The 20,086-nt window shown below is 34.1% G+C and overlaps 1 protein-coding gene across 4 annotated transcripts in view; it reads left to right on the top strand.

Annotated features, from left to right (window-relative positions):
• Positions 1-20,086, top strand: part of LOC134530906 (clustered mitochondria protein homolog) — a 216,767-nt gene that overhangs the window by 132,835 nt on the left and 63,846 nt on the right. For all 4 annotated transcript variants that reach the window (XM_063366208.1, XM_063366207.1, XM_063366206.1 and 1 more), the window contains 3 exons: positions 4,154-4,259; positions 12,766-12,916; positions 13,745-13,877. In XM_063366208.1, the coding sequence (XP_063222278.1) occupies positions 4,154-4,259; positions 12,766-12,916; positions 13,745-13,877 (390 nt within the window). The remainder of the gene's footprint in view (positions 1-4,153; positions 4,260-12,765; positions 12,917-13,744; positions 13,878-20,086) is intronic.

Genomic DNA, 20,086 nt, shown 5'->3' with positions numbered 1-20,086 from the left:
GTGTAATATACAGTACATTTTTATGACTGTTTTCATGACTTGACTTTGCTCTACCATACAATTAATAACAGATTAATTCATTTTGTAAAGACAACTAACCTAATTTTCTTTCTTTGAAATAACCACATTTTACATTGCATAATGTTTTAAGGAAACATTAATGATGTCACTTTATGAAAATTTTTAGTACAGTAACATAGTTAACATTAGTAAAAAAAAAAAAAGATGTCTTATAGAAAATAACTATATCATTGAAAATATATCATATTTAAATGTAACTTTGACATCCCTTATAGTCTTATAGTCCAATTGTTCTAAATAAAGTAATTTAAACCAAAACCACAATTTCCTTTTTTTCTTCTTCTCAGAATTGCACACATACGAGAGTATTCAAAGTAAAACTTCTACATAAAATATTACTTATTACTTATTATTTTAAACAAAAATACAAGTTTTGCAGCTTTTTCTGTACCCAGTCGATTTCTTAATGTTGACTGAACCAAACCAGACATACCAAAGAACTGAAAATTTCCTTCCTACAGTTCTAAAAATAGCATTTGACATTGTTGGAAGACAAACCTGTTGCCAAGGAGATATGACACACACAACACAAACACATGAGGTAGAGGAGAGTAGAAGAGAGAAAATGAGGTGGCATTTAAAGGTACATTCCACCCACCTATATTTAACAAGTGTTTCAAAATAACTATAAATACATTGTAGAAGAAATTAAGTACTATTCAATTTTCATTCTATCTTTGCAGCAGTCAATTTTTATGTAAGTAGCCATGATTACTTGGTTTAAACAATACCGTATAGGAAATATTAACGTTCATACTATCATATTATAAATTGATTTTAATCACTGATTTAAAAAAAAAAATCACATGATTTAAATCATGATTAAAATCACGATTTAAATCATGCTGATTAAAATCAACATACCCTGCTACCAAACATGAATAATGCCAACTAGCGCTGGCTACATTTTAATAAGTGGTACACCGCGGTGATGCAGACGAACAGATAAAGGTTATAACGTTTAAAAAGTCTTTAAAAGAAAATTTACACATCAGACAACTTCGTATTTCTGAATGTCCAAATAAATATTAGATTTCTACTCTAAAATACATCGTTTTATAGGGGAAAAATACCCACACAAAGCGCTCGGAATCTAATAGCGGGACCAAAAACATAATGTGACGTTTACACGAGAGGTTTTTTTAATTCAAATTTTGACACCCTAAAATATCATGCGACGACTATGCGTGTGCGTCGATTATGCAATAAAACAGGATATATAAAGGTAAATAAATAAACACTGGCAGGGCAACGTTTGCTATGTTCTGCTTAATATATTGCAATAGAACTGATTTCCATTAACAAACATTTTTTTTCCATCAACAAATGGTAAAACAACTGTAAACCACATACAGGAGAATCCCGTTATAGCGAGCACGGTAATAGCGAGAACACGGCTATAACGAGGTCTTTTTGAGGAAATTACGGCGTGATCGCTTGAAGCGCGCTTTGGTTATTTGTCTGCTTTATCTCCACCCCTCTCGCTCGCCACTAGACATCTTGCTGTTGACACCTGTCACATTCTTCAGCCTTGCAGTCGCCACCTAAGTGCGTGGCTTTTAAAATAGAATCCCGGCCTTTCTTTCTTTTATCAAACTTCCTTTAGTTATCTGTTCATTAATATTATTATATTCCTGTGAACTCAGTATAATAAATGCTGAACGTGATGGGGATATGTGCGTGTGTAATGCAACCGCTAGGCTACAAAGAGTGCAGTCCCTTTGTTTAGTTTCTGACTACGTCGCTACAAGATAAGCTGGCTATCATCCAAACGCTCATACTCAGGGCGTGCCTGCGACTTCACAGTCACAGCATCACTGGCTGGCTTCAAGGCCAAGGTATGCTCGACTCGAATAAACGAAGCCTTTGAATATACATATACTTGTACGCATTTCTTATTATTTAGAAAATAGACAAAATCTATTTTTTCCCGCCATTAAACATAACAATGAGCACTTTTTTTTAATATAAATGCTCTTAATTAATTTGTTGGGACATTTTCATTAACGAATAATAACATTGTTTATAACTATGTTAGGCCAAAAAAGTCAAAGCCGTCTTTATACTTGCTGCTATTGATCGCGTAAATAATACAAAAATATTTATAAACTTGTTTGGAATTATTTCAGTCGTGACACGTTTACAAACACGTCACGTTATTTCTTTACTATCTGAAAAATAGTAGGCACTACCGTATTTATTTCCGAATCGCTAGGAAAATTTTCTTGTAACTTTTGTTTTGGTCAGTTTTTGGAGTATCTGATGGTTTTGAGTTTAATCCAAAATTTATTTTCTAAAAAAGTTTACAGGTGTCTTTAAAATTAAAAAAGTATAGTTTTCCAGCAACTATTTTGTTTGAGGCGTACGTACGTTGCCGCACTCCTGCTTTTTTGTAAGGAATTAAATCGTCGGGCTACACTAACGCCGCCTGTTAAAACATCCCAAACCAACATGGCCGCTAGCAGACAGCCCGCGTCGACAATAGATAGCAGGACAATGCTGCGTCGGCCGCGGGCCAAGTCAAGTAATAGATTGCGGGCTGAGATGCTATACTTACGTGGCGTGGTAGGGTATTCTGGTTATTTTGACGCAATCGGTGATCGCTTCCGTACTTGTGGGGTATAGTTTTAAAAAGAATTCACACATCTGCTCACAGAAATTAATATTTCGTTAATATAACCTGTTATTTTCCCATTATACAGGTTTCAACACAATTTTTATGCTATTTTCGGTAAATTTTTATTTTTTGGGGGCCAAAATCTGCCCAATTCGGTTATAGCAAGAACACGGTTATAGCGAGGATCAAACCTGGAACCGTGATACCTCGCTATAACGGGACTCTAGTGTATGTATTTGGTTGGCAGATTACCAATATACATAAAGAAAATACAATTAATTAACCAAGATATGTTCCATTACCTCCAACTGCCTACTGTTACAAAAGGAAGTAAGTTTTTGTGCAAGATTTCATAATTTTGTTCCAAAATGGAATGCTTCTTAAGGCATTTTTATTCCTTATGTTGATATTCATGATTATGCTTCAAAATACGTTCTTTCCTAAATGTAAGGTTAATGTACGTTGTATGGTAGAATATTGCTCTTATAATAATTTTACGTTGTTTTTTGGATGATTAAAATTAATGACGTATTATTTGTGACTGTGTCAAAAAATTTGGCTCGTTTTTTGGGTGCCAAAATTAATGAAGTAATAATTGTAAGTAATTACAACTTAAAAATGGGTACACTATTCTGAACATATGAAGAACTCTGCAACAGCAAATAAAGGTAAGTTCTGTGAGAAGAATGTGTGGTGGTGAAGGAAGTAGAAAAATAAGTGGTTGAAAGTTATTCTGATGTGGTGGAAGAACAAAAATAATTTTTGTTTGCGATCAAGATAGGTCTGCATTCAGGTAGATAACTGTATGTTCTGGCATGTGTTAAGTATCTTTGAGTATTTGTAAAATATTTTATGTTTGTCAATATTTGATATTCAATTAAAATTTTAAATCAAATAATATTTTGATTATTTATTACAAATAGATATAGATATGGGGACTCATTCTCAAAATAATTTTAATAAAATGTGTTTAACGTTAATAAACTAAGAATTTTCATTGAGAAATTAGGATTTGTTTACTGTATGTAGTACATACTTTTAATATGCAACTATATTCTCTTATTTTGATTAAAAATTATTTAAAGTACTCTGTTTTTTTTGTATAAAATTAGTTGGTTCAACAAAAAAAATTTAACTTACAATTTTTACTGATTTATGAAAATGCATGGCCACTTTTTTTTTTCCTTCTGCCATGTATTCCTCATAATTATGGTATAATAATAATCATGGTATATTTTATTTTCTTCCCCTCCGCCATATTTTTCATTAAATTTTCTTGGACTCATGTGAAATTGAAAAAAAAAAAGTTTCATTTTATGTTTGATTACGATTTGTAAAATATTAAATATTCACGAGTATTTTGATTAACGATTCTGAATTTTATTGAAATGAAGATAAAACATTTGTCTGCAGAAGGTCAGGACGTGTATTTGAACACTGCTCGGTGTGTTGCAGTGGAAGGGGAGGAGCTGAGCAAGGAGCTGCAGGCCCTGGGCTTCCCCATCGAGCACAAGCACAAGCTGTGCTGCCTGCGCCAGGAGCTCATCGACTCCTTCGTCGAGTGAGTGCCGCCGTCGTGCTACCATCCTCCCGCCATCACAGCTAGGCTTCATTCGAGAAGGGGGAAATTTGGAATATAATGTGTTATTCGATACCATCCTAGAAGTGTTATTCTTTGTTGATGAAAAGATGGGTTGGTTCCAGTCACGGGGATAGATCCCGTGTCCGCCCCCCCTTGGAATTAATGAGTCGCCCCGGGAGTTAAGAATCCTCTCACTGAAGTGGCCCGCTTAGCTTGTAAAATCGTGGCTGTGAAATGGTTTTTATGAACATAAATTTCAAAACTATGTTTCGTGGAAAACTTTGTGTATATATGCATATAGCCAACATATGGGCAGTATATAACATACAAGCACCCTTTCCAGAGATGACTTGTGTTGATTAAAAACAACTTGCAAAATCTTGGGCCGCGCTGGACCCCCTGAAAATTTCTGTCGCCCCTCTTGAAAATTCTTCAGATATGCACCCTTACAATGTTTTGATAGTATCAAGTTTGAAGCTAATATTTAAGTTTCTTATAAATGTTTGCATACCTGTACGTGGCAATATAAGTTGGTAATAAAAGGTGGAGCAATCACAGAGGTGCCAAGTACTACGAATTTTCCGTAATTTATACGAATAATAGTGCTTTATTACGGAATACGATTGCTCCTGTAAAACTACGGAATTTGTTATTTTCAAATCACAAATCTTACTTTCAGAAATTGTGTTTACGTATCTGTGCTTGTTATTGTTCAAGTTGCGTGACGTCACAACTTGCCATAGATTTAACAACATTCCGTTAGTGGCAACTGCTGTCAGCTAACGAGCATTTGCCCGAAGATGTACAATAGGTTTAACATATCTACCCGAAGTGTGGCGTGTGTCGAAAACAACAGCCATTACTCTGAAGCAGCCTCGGCACATGCGCCCGGCTTCGTTTGTTTTATCTCGAGTTACTTCCGCGGAATGCTATGCTGCGCCGCTGCGGTAGCGCTGCTGTTCTGTTGGTTTTTGTTAGCCACGCGAGTGAAGTTAAAGTTAAATGTGCGCGTAAACTTCTAGACTTCGACAATGAATTTGAAACCAAAAACTGGTCAGAAATACCGTCCAATATATTCGCAGTTATGGACATCTTTAAGTGCCTCAAGTGTATCAGAACATGTGTTTTGTGATTTGTGTAAATGTAACTTTAGTGTACAACATGGCGGGAAGGACGATTGCCGGCGTCATGTAAATAGCAAAAAAACATGTCTAATTTTCTAAATTGAAAGCTTTGAACAAGCCTGTAACTTCTTTTTTTAAGAGTGATGCCGTCTATCCTACAACAAATGCGGAAGTGCTTTTTGCTATGTTTTTAGTGGAACATAACATACCGCTTGCCGTAGCAGACCACGTGGGCCCGTTATTAAAGGCAATGTGTCCCGATTCGAAAATTATTGAAAAATACTCCTGCAAACTAACCAAGACTACAGCTGTAATCCAGACACTTGCAGAGGCTTCCCAAAGGAAATCGTAAGAAATGCGGTGAGGTCAGCTTTTAGTATCGCTACCGACAGTAGTCATCATGCTGGTGAGGAAACTCTGTACCCGATAGTTGTTGCAGCCTACAGATCTGATTTAGGGAAAATAGTTCCTGAAGTTTTGGCTTTTCCAGTTTGTGTTATGTCAAATACTGGGGAAAATATTTTCAAACTCCTAAATGAAGAGCTGCATAATAAAGGCCTTTCATGGAGCATCTATATTTGCTTTGCTACTGATAATTGTTCCACTATGACTGGCCTGCATAAAGGAACCGCTGCATTTATTACTAAGGAAAATCCTGATATTTTCGTACAAGGATGTGCATGTCACCTAATACATATAGCTGCACAGAAAGCAGCTAAAGAGTTACCTGTTTCTATTGAAGATTTATTGATTGATCTGTATTAGTGTTGGGCCGATTCCTAAAATATACCGATTCCGATTCCATTTTCGATTCTTAAATTAAAGGGTCGATTCTTCGAATCCGATTCCGATTCCTTAATTTTTATCTGACAATGTTCAACAGAGTAATATACTAAGAAAAAAAAGGTTGTTTATGATTTTAAAAATGTAATTATGTTGTGTTTCATTTTCTGTGCAGAAATTAACATTATATACAGCTTATATAATGTTAAAAAGTATGTTCATTACCATCAAGTTACGCTACCTTGTATTTCTAGCACAATTTGGCCTTTTAACCTTGCATATAGTTAGACGAAACACATGTTCAAACACTGCCAATAATCAAAGATGTCTAATGACTTAAATTGTAAATAATGTTATAACTTAACAAACTTTAGATACCTTACATTATCAACTCAATTAATTAATTGTAAAAAAAGAGGGTTTGTACGGTTAGGTTAAGAATTTTATTTTCAAGCACAACTAAATAATGATCCAAATAAAATGTCAATATAACCTCGTTTATACATATTTCAAGGGACCATGGCGAAAAAAAATAAAAAAGGGAAATGTAAAAATAAAACTTTATTATCTCATTATGATGGAAATGACAAACAAATATGCACCACAATAAAATAAAATGTCAGAGATGCTTACGTTTTAATATATTACCTAGAACTTAATTATCTCACTTGGTGAAAAGAATAAATCCATCCAGTCTTGCAGTTCCTCACAATCGTAAAGAGAAAATAAATTTTCGGTTCTTGAGTAAGAAAGTTCTGTGCAATTTTTAGCATCTCAAAATTTTCACATTTTATGGTGAGATTTTCTTACACAAAATATTTAAACTCTTCAAATAATCGCGTGTTAACATTTAATTCATTTCAGAAATTTATCGAAAACAATTCTGTTAAACTAACACAACTACTTTCAAAAGATTGTTTATGTTTGCCGTTTGGTAATAAAAATTTACGAACGTTTCCGCAGCAATGTTTGGAAATTCAGACTTGCCAACTGCCTTTCCAAAATATATCTAACGTAAAACGAGCATCGCTGAACACTCACAAGAACGCCTATTTAATGCAATTTGGTTATGTTGCTTTTAAACTTATTTTAATATGGTTGCAATAATCCACTGTGAATTTGGGTAAAATTTCATTCAAAAATTATTTCATTTTAATTCTTTAAAGTTTAATGTGTAGAGATGTTCACGTTCACGTCACCAAAGATTTTGTTCATGGCCGTATGGTTTACCATGGCAGGTAGCACAAAAAAAAATTAGGTTGTTTACAATGGCAAATGTAGCTGCCATGATCAAATAGTTAACGTTTACATTATTTGCCGTTTACATTTACATAATTTTCTTTAAACATTTATGGTTTTGTCTAATTATTTTTGAAGGTTTGCTATTAAATGCAGTGCTGCTGCAATGTAATTTCCTAAAAATGCTTTCGCTTAAAGTGGGAAAGTAGATACTGCATTTGTACAGTAGGGAAAATGGCGGTGCAAGTAAATAAATACGTTAATCACCGTAATTCGTAAATCAGTTCCGTAAAAAAAGATTGTATTATGTAGTTTTAAAAATTATATTTGCATGCATTTTAATATTTTCTTACGTTGCGTAGATTATGTATTTTGCAAACTTAAAAACAATGCAGGAATCGGTCATGGTTAGGGCCTGGAAAATTTCGGTGTTTTCAATATGCAAAAAGCGGTACTTTCAAATTAGAAAAGCGGTGGTTTAAAGTCGGTATTTTCGTTATGCAATGGAAATTTTACCGGTATTTTAAATGTTGACTAAATTGTGCAGTTATTGAATATAATAGTTTACATATTTAATAAACAATCCATGTATACTAGGAATAGGCTAATATGCATAATAACAGCCAATTAAATCCAAAACAGTTACACAAAACAGACACATTGCTATAGATGTTTGCAGCTACAAATTTTCTTTTTCTTTTTTTTTTGGCTGCCAATGCCACATGCGTAGCCGACTTTAGGTGTTTGTCAATGAAATCTTTTCTATCCCATGAAACTTTACAGTTGCAAAATTTGCACATCACTGTGCTATTGTCAGTACAATAAAACCCATGTTTCTGATACTAATATGCTCGTATTAAATGGAGTGGAGGAACACGGGGTTGCCACTTGAACAAACCCCAGCGCACAAATGAGAAGAAACTTAGTGTGAACTATACCCCAGATCAATTTTGAGCATCAAAACCATACACGAACACGGCTTATGTAAAAATAAGGTAATTATGCTGAAACACAAGACTTGGGTTAAAGGATACTTTAACCTTGTGTGGATCAAGTAGAAAACATTCTGCTATAAACGAAAGAAATAAGATCAATGCTATCCTGAAATGCTGGACATGTTTTTGGAGTAGATAATCACAGCGACAGACCGACAGGATGCGCTCCCGCCCTTGCCGTCAGCGATGTTTATTTTGACAGCTCAAGCAATTATCGTTTCCACGTCCCATCGCAGCGTAAAAAAAAAAAAGAAAAAAAAACACGCTGACAGTTTCTCACGCAGAAGGTTGAAATAAGGGAGGGAATGTGTTGAAATGTTAGCTGTTAAAAAAAAGGGGGGGGGGGGGGTTGTTTTTACATGGTTTGTGGCTCTGGGAGGGATGAGCCTTGAAGAATTAGCAGGGGATGGGAGAGGCAAGCGTCGCGTCTCGTCACGTCACGTATGACGTCAAGCCGCCGGGCCGGTAAGATAACATGACAGCTGAGACGGCTTTTCGTGCGATAGTGGAGGCGCCGAGCTCGTCTAGACACTGCCGCGTGGCCAGTCTAGAGGGGTGGTATCTATTTTTAGACGTCTTTTGTATGCCTGGCTGCTTACAGTACAGCTCTCGCCAAGATAAACGTGAAAGCATAGAGCCCAACAAAGTGTAACAGACTTGTTTTTCAGCCGATTTTACTCAAATTTTCGGCTTTCTCTGCTTAAATTTTTCATGTTTTCTCAAAAAACGGTCACATAAACGGAATGGACGCATCAGAGGGGGCTCGCATCGGCGGGATTCTACTGTAATGGTACTTTTCGGGGATATATTCGCAGTGTAATATAGAAATGTTGTGGTTTTCGCGAATGTACTTACTTTTCGCATTTTCATGCGAATTTTCGCAAAATTCGCGATCGCGAAAAATTCCAGCCCCTAGTCATGGTCGATTCCAAAACCATTGTATTCTGAATCCCACGATTTCAATGGAATCAGTGGAACCGACCGATTCCGGAATCGGAATCGACCCATCACTAATCTGTATTATTATTTGTACAAAAGTGCTCTGCGTCATCAGAAATTGAAACAGTGTCAAGTTCTTTGTGATGCAGCAACCCATAAAATATTGAAACATACCAGCACTAGATGGCTGTCACTAAAAAATTGTGTTGACAGGTTGTTAGAACAGTGGCCTACATTACAAACATGTATCCTCGGTGACAAAACACTACCAGCAGGAAGATCTAATGTTAATGTAGCTAGGGTGTCGGCTGTTTCAGTTTCTTCTTTTGACTCAGCTGGAAACAACTGTACGCCAAAATATGTTTCCACTCCCACTCCAGTGAGTTCTAGTAAGCTTGTTGCAAGTGTTACGTCTACATCATCTAATAAATTGGGAATTTGTCCTAAATTGAAGACAAGTGAACCTACTAAACTGATTTTAAAAGAAAAAATTGCGAGCCACAAATCCTCCAGCAGTCAGTCTGCTAAATCAAGTAAATGCAAGAAACATGGTTCAACCAATGACCGACCAGTAAAAAAGATTGTAGTCAGCAAGACTAAGCCTGTAGTAGATTTGATAGGATTAAAAAAGCTATTTCTTCACCAGTTACGAAGTTGTACTGTCTTTTTCTTCAGAGTTCTGTTCCAGTGTTCACAAAGGTTAATGTTTTGCTGCAGAATGAGAACCCACTTATTCATGTTCTTCGCGGTGAACTCCTATCTTTGCTAAGTGAACTGTATGTAAGATTTATTAAGCCTGAAGCCATCAGAAATGCTGACAGTGTCTTGGCAGTAGAGTATTGCAACAGAAAATCACAAAAAGAAAACGACAGTCTTGTGATTGGCTTCGAAACTAGGTCCTACATGAAAGACAGTAGTGTAGGACTGAGTGAAGCAAATATTACTGTATTCTACAACAGTGTCAGGAAATATTATCAGTCAGCCTGTAAATACATTGTGGACAAATTTCCACTCAACAGTGAAATCTTGATTCATGCAGCAGTTGCAGATGTTAATCCGTGTGATAACATGACATATGATTCTGTGGAATTTTTCCGTAAGAAATTCAGTTTCTTGCTAAGTGAGGAGGAAACGTCCAATTTGGAACTTGAGTTTGCCAGGTATCAAGCAGAGAACCTCCCTCAAGAAATTCTCAATAGTGACAGAATGGATGTTTCATGGCATTTAATCATGAATAAGAAAACTGCTGATGGTGAGACCAAGTTCAGTGTTCTCCCAAAAGTAATGTTAGCAGTTTTGTGCATTCCACACAGTGATGCTTTTTGTGAAAGAATATTCAGCATAGTCAGGAAGAACAAAACAGAATTCCGTTCTACATTAGGCTCCAAATTGTTAGTTGTTAATCATACAAAAAGTTCACATGATGGCTAGCGGGAAAGTATGTTACAAACAGAAATTAAGCAATGAACTGCTTGTTCGAGCAAAAAAAGCAACTAACAAAATGTTGCAAAAGTTGCCATAATTGAGTGAAATTCTTGGGACATCAAATTTTAACTGTATATAATTTTACACATGTTGTTGAAACATTATAAGTGTATTGATATGACAGACTTAGCCTTATCGTGTGTGTGAAAAAAGAGGGCATCCATGTGCACGCCATTTGATTAAAAACTTATGTGAATGTTACTATATATGAACATTGAATTTGTACATAAACTATTAGGCCTAAGTTGAAAATGTCATTCATCTGCTCAAATAGGTGAGTTAAATTGAACTTTCTAAGTAGGCCTATTTGGTTTAGCTGAATTTTTTATATTTCTAGTGCTATAAGTTTGTGTGTGGTTTTCTTGTGCACAATTTCGTTGTGAATTGATTTTGTCGTTAATGGTGTAATAGGTAGGGCCTGGAATTTTTTGCGACCACAAATTTTGCGAAAATTTACGCGAATATCGCATGAAAACGCGAAAAGTAAGTACATTTACGAAAACCTCAACATTTCTATATTACACTGCGAATATATCCCCGAAAAGTACCATTACAGTAGAATCCCGCCGATGCGACCCCCCTCTGATGCGTCCATTCCGTTTATACGACCATTTTTTGAGAAACCGTGAAAAATTTGAGCAGAGAAAGTCGAAAATTTGAGTAAAATTGGCTGAAAAACAAGTCTGTTACACTTTGTTGGGCGCTATGTGTTCACGTTTATCTTGGCGAGCGCTGTACTGTAAGCAGGCAGGCATACAAAAGACAGCTAAAAATAGATACCACCACTCTAGACTGTCCACGCGGCAGTGTCTAGCCGAGCTCAGGGCGTCTTCTATCGCACGAAAAGCCGTCTCAGCTGTCATGTTATCTTACCAGCCAGCACGAAAAGCCGCTGTGGTAGCTTCTGCGAGAGCGTAAGAAACTCGTCCGGCCAGGCTGGCGGTAGCAGCAGCTTGAGGTCATACGTGACGTGACGCTTACCTCTCCCATCCCCTGCTAATTCTTCAAGGCTCATCCCTCCCAGAGCAACAAACCATGTAAAAACACCCCCTCCCCCCCCCCATACCAAGTAAAATTTAAACACATTCCCTCCCTTATTTCAACCTCCCACACCGCGTGTTGCAAAAGCCAGGTTGTATAGTCCATTCTCGGTAAAATAAATATTTTTATGGGCTTATACGACTGTCCTTCGCCGTTAATAAATACTTTATAAGTTTAAGTTATTATGATACAATTTGTTTTAGTCACACAGCAGTTTCTGCTGAAAAATCATTAATACCTCAAATTTTATTGAATAGAAAAATTTAGCAGGGCCGTAAATATATTTATTTTACTGCATAGTTACTTTAAACTCCATCTGCATTCCAACGTGTTTTTTTTTTTTGTTATGCTGTGAAGGGAGTGGAAAAGATAATTGCTTGAGCTGTCAAAATAAACATCGCTGACGGAAAGGGCGGGAGCGCATCCTGTCAGTCTGTCGCTGTGATTATTTACTCCAAAAACATGTTATAATATGATTTAATGGGAGTCTTATGATTATAAAATATTTCTTTGAGTATTTATTGCACGAAATAAAATAATGAAATAAATGATTACAAGTGTACCACACAATGGTGGAATCATCCATCAAACATAGCCTTCCAAATTTTGAATCTTTTTTGAATCTTCTTATTAATAATTTTTCAAATTAGTGTTTTTCCACATCAATTACTTCACAATATTCTAGAAGAACAATTATATTTTCAAATATTCTTCAAATCACTGAGCATAATTATTTAAATCTAAAGTATTTAATTTGTGGTTACCTATTAAGTTATCAATTATTCTTTAAACAATGCTTTTGCAGAAAATTGTTTTTATTGTATTAATACACACATTAACATTTTACATAATTTTACCTTTTACAATTGCATTCCTCAGATCTCGCTACATGATGTTTATCAAGTACGCTGCGTTCCACTTACAACAGTTGGGTGTGAAGAGGCAAAGAGAGCTGGAAGAGAAGAGTAAAGACAAGGACTTTGAAAACATAGATAATTCTAAAGAGAAAAGAATGGAAAAGCTGAACAAGGTAAAATTTCTCTCTACTTACATTTCTAGTTATTTAGAACTACCTCTGTATTTTAATATTTGTTATTATTGTTTTTAATGCCATGGTTTTGATATGTAACCATTTTGTTTCGAGGTCAGGACATTGAATTAGACTGCTGGGCCTAAAGTTCTGGATTGGATTAACAGTCGTCTGGAGAAATTTTAACTTATTGACTTTCTTGATACTTTTCGTCTAGTCTGGGCCCTATGATCCCCTTCACTTTGCAGAAGGTAGTGGTAAACCACTGCACTGCTTGTAGGATTACCCTACCTCTAAAATTTTAGTGTTGAGAAGAATTTATGAAATAAAAATTCATTTTAAACTTTCATTCTGAGTTAATATGTGTTAATCCTTGAAAGTATTGAAATAGGAACGTAAATGTTCTAAATATACTATTTTTGAAAATTTAAATGTTTTGTATGTACTATTGTTTCTGTCACGAAATTTAATAATTTGTGTGAGTGCTAGAAAATAGTTCCAAAAAATGATATTATTGGGTTTCTATAGTATGTTACGTGTTTTTGTCAGAAAAAAATTATGAGAAACCTGGAAAAGTCGAATGATTCTGTTTTTGGATTTTGCAAGGCTTGTTGTGGGAGTATATGTGTTGTCAAGTCAAATTTGGGTACTTGTTAGTAATTTTTTTTTTAATATGCATGTTTGTGAAGACAAATTCCATTGGTAGCCCTTATCAGTATTTTATTATTTTGAATAGTTTTTGTGTAGTTATCTGAGAATTTTTTGTTATTTAACAATTCTGCTAATGGTTATGTAGAATTTGAAGACGCCTTTTTATTCCTTTTGTAGAGTGTTCTATCGAAAGTGGATGACAAGATTGCTAAAGAGTTGGAGACTTCAGAAAATCAAATGGATGCAGACTCTGCAAAGAAAATTGTGGAAAGCATCACAGATTCCATCACTAATGGGGAGAAAAAAGAATGTAAGTTAACTCTAGAGCATGTTTTCCACATTCTGGAAAGTCAGGGGAAAACAGGGAGTCGGGAAATTTAGAATAGGTCAGGGACAATATTGATATCCTGGAAAAATCATGGTTCATCCTCAGTGATAGTAATTTGAAAGGAAAAATGTCATGCTCATGTCTACCATCACACACACTGTGAAAGGGCATTTTTTCCCCCCAGATATAATATTATGTACACAATGTTTTATTTGAGTTTTAATTTTTATTATATAATCCTAGGTGACCTATGGGTATGGTGGAGGGTGAATTTTATTTCTTTCTTTTGGAAGATCACTAATTATTAATTTTTATTTTTATTCATTATTAATTGATATTTGAATTCTTAATCAGGGAAAGTCTGATAAATTTTAGTAAAGATTTGTAGAGACGTCCTGTATGGATACTGAATGCAGAACCTTTTTTTTATAAATACCTAACTCATTGATTGTCACTTAGCATTTTAGTTAATTGTTTCAACTTAATGCAATTTAATTTCTTTAGTTTGATACACTTATAAATATTTTAACTGTTTTAACTCCTGATTATTGTGAAAAGATAACTAATTTTATACAGTAGATTTCGAAAGTCAGATTTACATGTCTCCGGCCCAGAAAAAAAAATTTCTTTAAGTTTCTATGAATAGGGGCATGTATTTTTGACAAAATTATGTGATTGTTCAATAGGCTGCAATAAGGTATGCCCAAGCTAGCAATTGTTCTCGTGTAATTTACGACCGTCTGAAAGAGATGTCTATTTGGCCGTGCCATTCAGGATTTGGCTATGATTGGTGTTTTGTAGACATCTGCGAACAGGGTTTTTTCAAGCCCAGTTTGAGCCAAATTTTAGGCTAAAACTGAACAGTTCTAGTATAGTCAAGCAACTTGCATTTTTCATGTGTTCATTAAAATTTAGTACATGAAAAAAATTAAATATTTTTCATACCGTTTAAAAAAGCTCTTTTAAATAATTCTACATTATAATAGGGTGTGATGTTCACACAACTTACTTATTTTCTTCAAGCTTAATTATTTAAAGTACTTCTTGTCTAAATTTGAATTATGCCTCAAATATTTCATTTAAAAGTAATGTAATTATGTAAAACGATAACTTCACGGAAATACATACCGGTTTTAAGTTTCCGTATGTTCATTGCAGAAATTTAATATTTTTATTCAAAAAATTAAATATTTGTTAATAAACATATTAGTAGGTATTTGGAAAGCTAGTTGGGGAGGGGTGAACTATTTTTGACGTGACAACGTCTAATAAATCGATGAACGCCGGCTGCACGCACAAAAAAGTGTCCCGTTGCACACATTGTACCCGTTACGCTCATTGTTCCGTTACGCTGTGTTCCGTTACGCTGTGTTCCGTTACGCTGTCAGCGAGTGCATTAAGAATAGGTTATGTTACAATTGACTAAAAAATTATGGTGATTTATATAATTGATGATAGATATTTGATTACAGTTTATTTATTTATTATTTAAACTTATTATTTATTATTATTATTTAAACTTTGCAGCTTAACGCCAGTTTTTAAAATTAATTACAAGTCATCTAGACGTGAACTGTTTCGTCGACTGTTTATTAAGTGAAGTGAAAAGTTAATGTGGTTTTCATTGCTTATTACAACAACAATTTCGGCAATAAAGGTTAATTATTCTTGCATTTTTAAAATTTTATTACTAGTATAATTTTAAGTATTTATTCTTTTATTATTAAAATTAAAATGATTCAATTTTATTCATTAAAGTATGCAATCATTTCATCAATGTTTTGTTATGACGTCACGTTAAACTATCGTCCGTAAACCGACTTTACATACAACCAATTTTTTTTTTCTGCTAACTTTTGATATGTTTAGTTAGTAGGGACAAGATTATATGGTGGTTGCGATAAGCATCCAGGACTGTTTATTTGTGTGCAATGGGCGAGTGATTAGTACGGGGCAGTGTGTTGAGATAAAGGTGCGTGGTAAGAGATGAGCATTAAAGAAAGCCACTCCGAAATAACATCGAAAAGCATGTCAGTACGACATACAACACCAAAATTTCAAGTTAATACACCACAAAACACCTAAATGCAATGAAAATCATTAAACTAATCAAAGTTTTCGATCAAAACTCATTTCTAATGACAAATACATAATCTTTTAAAAATGAAATTCAATGAAAGTAATTTATTTATCATGATATTTGTATCACAATTTAATAAAAAAATGTTCTGAGCTAGTTACGAAGTTATTGTTCCATAGGAGATTCAATATTTGGATTGAGTTCAATAGGCTCTGAAGAACAGTGTTTTAGAAACAGCAGCAGGAAGGTCAAACCTGTCCACGGAGTTAGCTGACCACAAGTCATCAAGACACTGTGCATTCACAAAGAATTAAGTAAAAAAAAATTGTTTGTCTGTAAAGTCGGTTTACGGACGATAGTTTAACGTGGCAACATCATAACAAAACATTGATGAAAGGATTGATCCAGAAGAAAAGGAAATATTTTCCGCCTGAGACTGAGCCGTAATAGGTTTTTGCAACCAAACCATTTAGGCATTAAAAATATTATATTCTTTGAGGAAGAATTTTTTTTTTTAATTTTTCTATCTTTTGTATGATAAAATCTACCTCTGCATACTTTTCTGAATAAAATTGAATCATTTTTATTGAATTATCACTATTTTGTATGGATACAAAGGAGTGAAATGAAATGTACAATTTAATTAATAAATTTACTTTTATTTGCATTAATTATTCAAATATATTTATTACTTTTGAAATGTTACGTGCGTCGTAATTATTTTTACAAGTACAAAAAAAATTTTTGCACCTGCCGGGATTCGAACCGACAACCTTACAATTAGAAGATAGCGCCGCTGATCGCTCACCCACGAAGCCATATTTGATAATTAATAGTTTCAGATGTTATATATACATTTATAAAAATTTTGTTCACGGTAGGGGAATATTATTATTTTGTTTTTATAATTCAATTTTATAACAAATACACATCCCAAATACACCAAACTTATTTATAATGTGTTACAATATTTTTTAAAACATTGTGCAAAAGATCCCAGTTGTAATTTGCATTATTATGTGTAAATGTAAAACACCATTGTTGGTTCAAAACATATTTGAATATTCAACATTACTTTTAAATAACTGTACCGATTGTGCTGAAAATCGGTGGACAATCGTTAAATTACATAATATTAATAATTCAAACGACAAAAATATGATTGAAAAGTCAAATCGATGGTCGTTCCAATCGAGTGGAAGAGAGATGCCACGCATGCATAGGCCCTACAATGAGCATGAAGAGAGATGCCACGCATGCGTACAATGAGCAAATAGGACACATCCGTAGTGGGACACTTATTCGTGCGTGTAGCCGGCGTTCATCGATTTATTAGACGTTGTCACGTCAAAAAATATTTTAAAAAGTTCACTTTTAAATCTTACAACTGATATTAGTTACTCACTAGCTGACCCGTGCAAATTTTTCGCACAGTATAGTGATGATGATAAAACACAGAATAAGTAAATGCAAGTATTTATTATCAAAATATATTTCATTTTGAAGAGAAGTAATAGATATACCTAGTTTTATCACATAATCGTTGCACATTTTGTACTAAAATCGGTTTTGAAATGTAGGGGTGCGACAATTGTATGAAAAAGGCATTTTTTGTTAGGTAAATTTATTCATAAAAACAAAACCTATTCAGGGAAAGGTTCATTTAAAAAGTAGAGTATTCAAAAGAATGCCAAACAATTTAAATTAATAAGTCCTGCAACAAAAACATTGTGTTCAACTTTAAATAGAAAAACAAAACTGTGACTCGAACGTGAGTCGGAGCGTATAACTATCCTGGTTCACACCACAAAAAAGTATGGGCTATCAAATGTAGTTAACTCTGCAACAGACAGAGCGCGAGCGTTGCAGGCAATCGATGACCTCTCTATTGATATTCGACTACGTGCGCACGCTCTATATGGGAAAGAACATAACCAAACATGAATGATGCCAACTAGCGCTGGCTACATTTTTATAAGCAGTACATAGCGGCGACGAAAACAAAAAGATTAAAGTAATAACGTTTAAAAACGTTTTTAAAAGAAAATGTACACATCAAACAACTTCGTATTTCTGTTAATTAAATAAGTAAGCGGTAACATACATTGTTTTATACGGGAAAACTAACTACACAAAGCGCTGGGAATCTAAAAACAACATGCAATATTTTTGCCGGAAATTTTTTTTCTTCAAATTTTAATGTCTCAGAAAAACGGTGTGATGATTATGCGCGTGCGACAATTATGCGATAAAACACGGTAGGTCTTATTGTAAAACGTCGTTATCTACGCATACAAGTTGTGAACACGTAAAAAAAATCCATGTTCTGGTAAATACAACAATTTATAATGCTTTACATTGATTTAATTTCATTTCATTGATTTGCGTGGTAGAATACACAGATATAATCAACAAATGGCATTCCTAATAAAAATATGCTTTTTATAAAAGGTTGTTTAATTATTAAAAAAAATTAATTTTATACTACCTATTTATCTATTTTTCATCAATAGTGAAGAACACAAGCTTTAAAATGATGTTTGAATAATTAATTTTGATGAAGAATTAAATGAGATAGTGTTGCAACAAAAAAATACCTTTGAAAAAATATATACTAGTCGACTCGTGCGGAATTCCGCAGTGTGCACCAATTCGTTTTGTGTGGCATTCCATTCTTTAAAAATTTGGGAGAAATCACTTTTTGAAGAAGAATAGAAAAAAGTATACTGGTGTTGGTACAAAAGAAGACATGTATTTGAAGACATCAGTACAAATAGCTGTTACACATTTTTCTCTATTCAAACATACCAATAATATATGCGTTTACAAAAACCTCTTTAAATACAATGTTGGAAGTGATGTGATCACCGTTCACTTTTTGGTTGAACATATCTTCAATACTAACTGATGCTATGAGAAATAAATGTAAGAGGTTATGTTTGTAGGTTATTTTTGTGATACAAAATGTCAACCATAATTTCAAAAGTACTTACTTATAAGAAAAGTCTGATGTACCAGAAGTTTTGGTTAAGTGGTTTTTCAGTTAAGTTGAAGAATCCTCTAAGATTTCTTTATCACTAAGTTCTGTTTTTTATGATGGAAGTGCAATTTAATAAAGAAATATAAATGCTGATGTTTCAAGCGGATATCCGATTCAATATTTATGGAATCACAATTCAATATCTATCGAAAAATCGACGCATCCATTAAAGGACCTCTTGTTAGAGGATTTTAAATCTCAAATTTAAGAGAAGCAGTACATTTTTAGACTGTGGGTCTATTTTTCATCATTAGCCGGCACAATAAGCTTTAAAATGAGGGGTAAATCATGGAATTTGATAAAGGAATAAGGAAGATCTCGCGGACAGACAGAAAAACAGGCTAGAGAAATCTATACTAATATTATAAAGCTGAAGAGTTTGTTTGTTTTTGTTTGAACGCGCTAATCTCAGGAATCACTGGGCCGATTTGAAAATTTCTTTCAGTGTTGGATAGTACATTTATCAATAACATTAGGGATCCTTACTAAAAGTCCAATTTAGAATCAAATGTGTTGGAGGGGGTTAGATACAACATGCAGTACACGTATGAAATGTGTGTTGGCAATGCCGCAGGCGCTAGAAGTTTATTTCCTATTGCCTATTAACATTGTTGCCACGCACTAGATGCCTTATCATTCTTAATTTTCCCATACAAGTAAAAAACACCTGTGTGATATTAACAACGAAGCAATCAGTACCCTCATATAGAATATATAGAGATAGTGTGAGGTATATATGTAGATATAAAGAGATAAATACAGATAGAGAGATACATAGATATATAGGACTATAGATGTAGATAGAGATAAATATATATTTAGAGACATGGATAGATTATTTGTATATGTTGAACTACTTCAAACATATTACAAAACAAAACGAATGAGGCATTGCAATGCATGCCGAGCATTAGCTAGATAATGGAATCTTTTCAATATTAGTAATCCCTTATTTTTCAGTTTTTTTTTTCTATATTGCTTTACAGAGTCTAGATTACATACAGACCAGGTAAATAACTATAAACTGGCAGAACGTCTGTCGGGATCTGAAAGTGATATAAATTATTTTGC

The sequence above is a fragment of the Bacillus rossius genome, chromosome 3, assembly GCF_032445375.1.
Source record: "Bacillus rossius redtenbacheri isolate Brsri chromosome 3, Brsri_v3, whole genome shotgun sequence".
NCBI classification, from domain to species: Eukaryota; Metazoa; Arthropoda; class Insecta; order Phasmatodea; family Bacillidae; genus Bacillus; species Bacillus rossius.
This window is presented reverse-complemented; position numbering and strand designations above follow the sequence as displayed.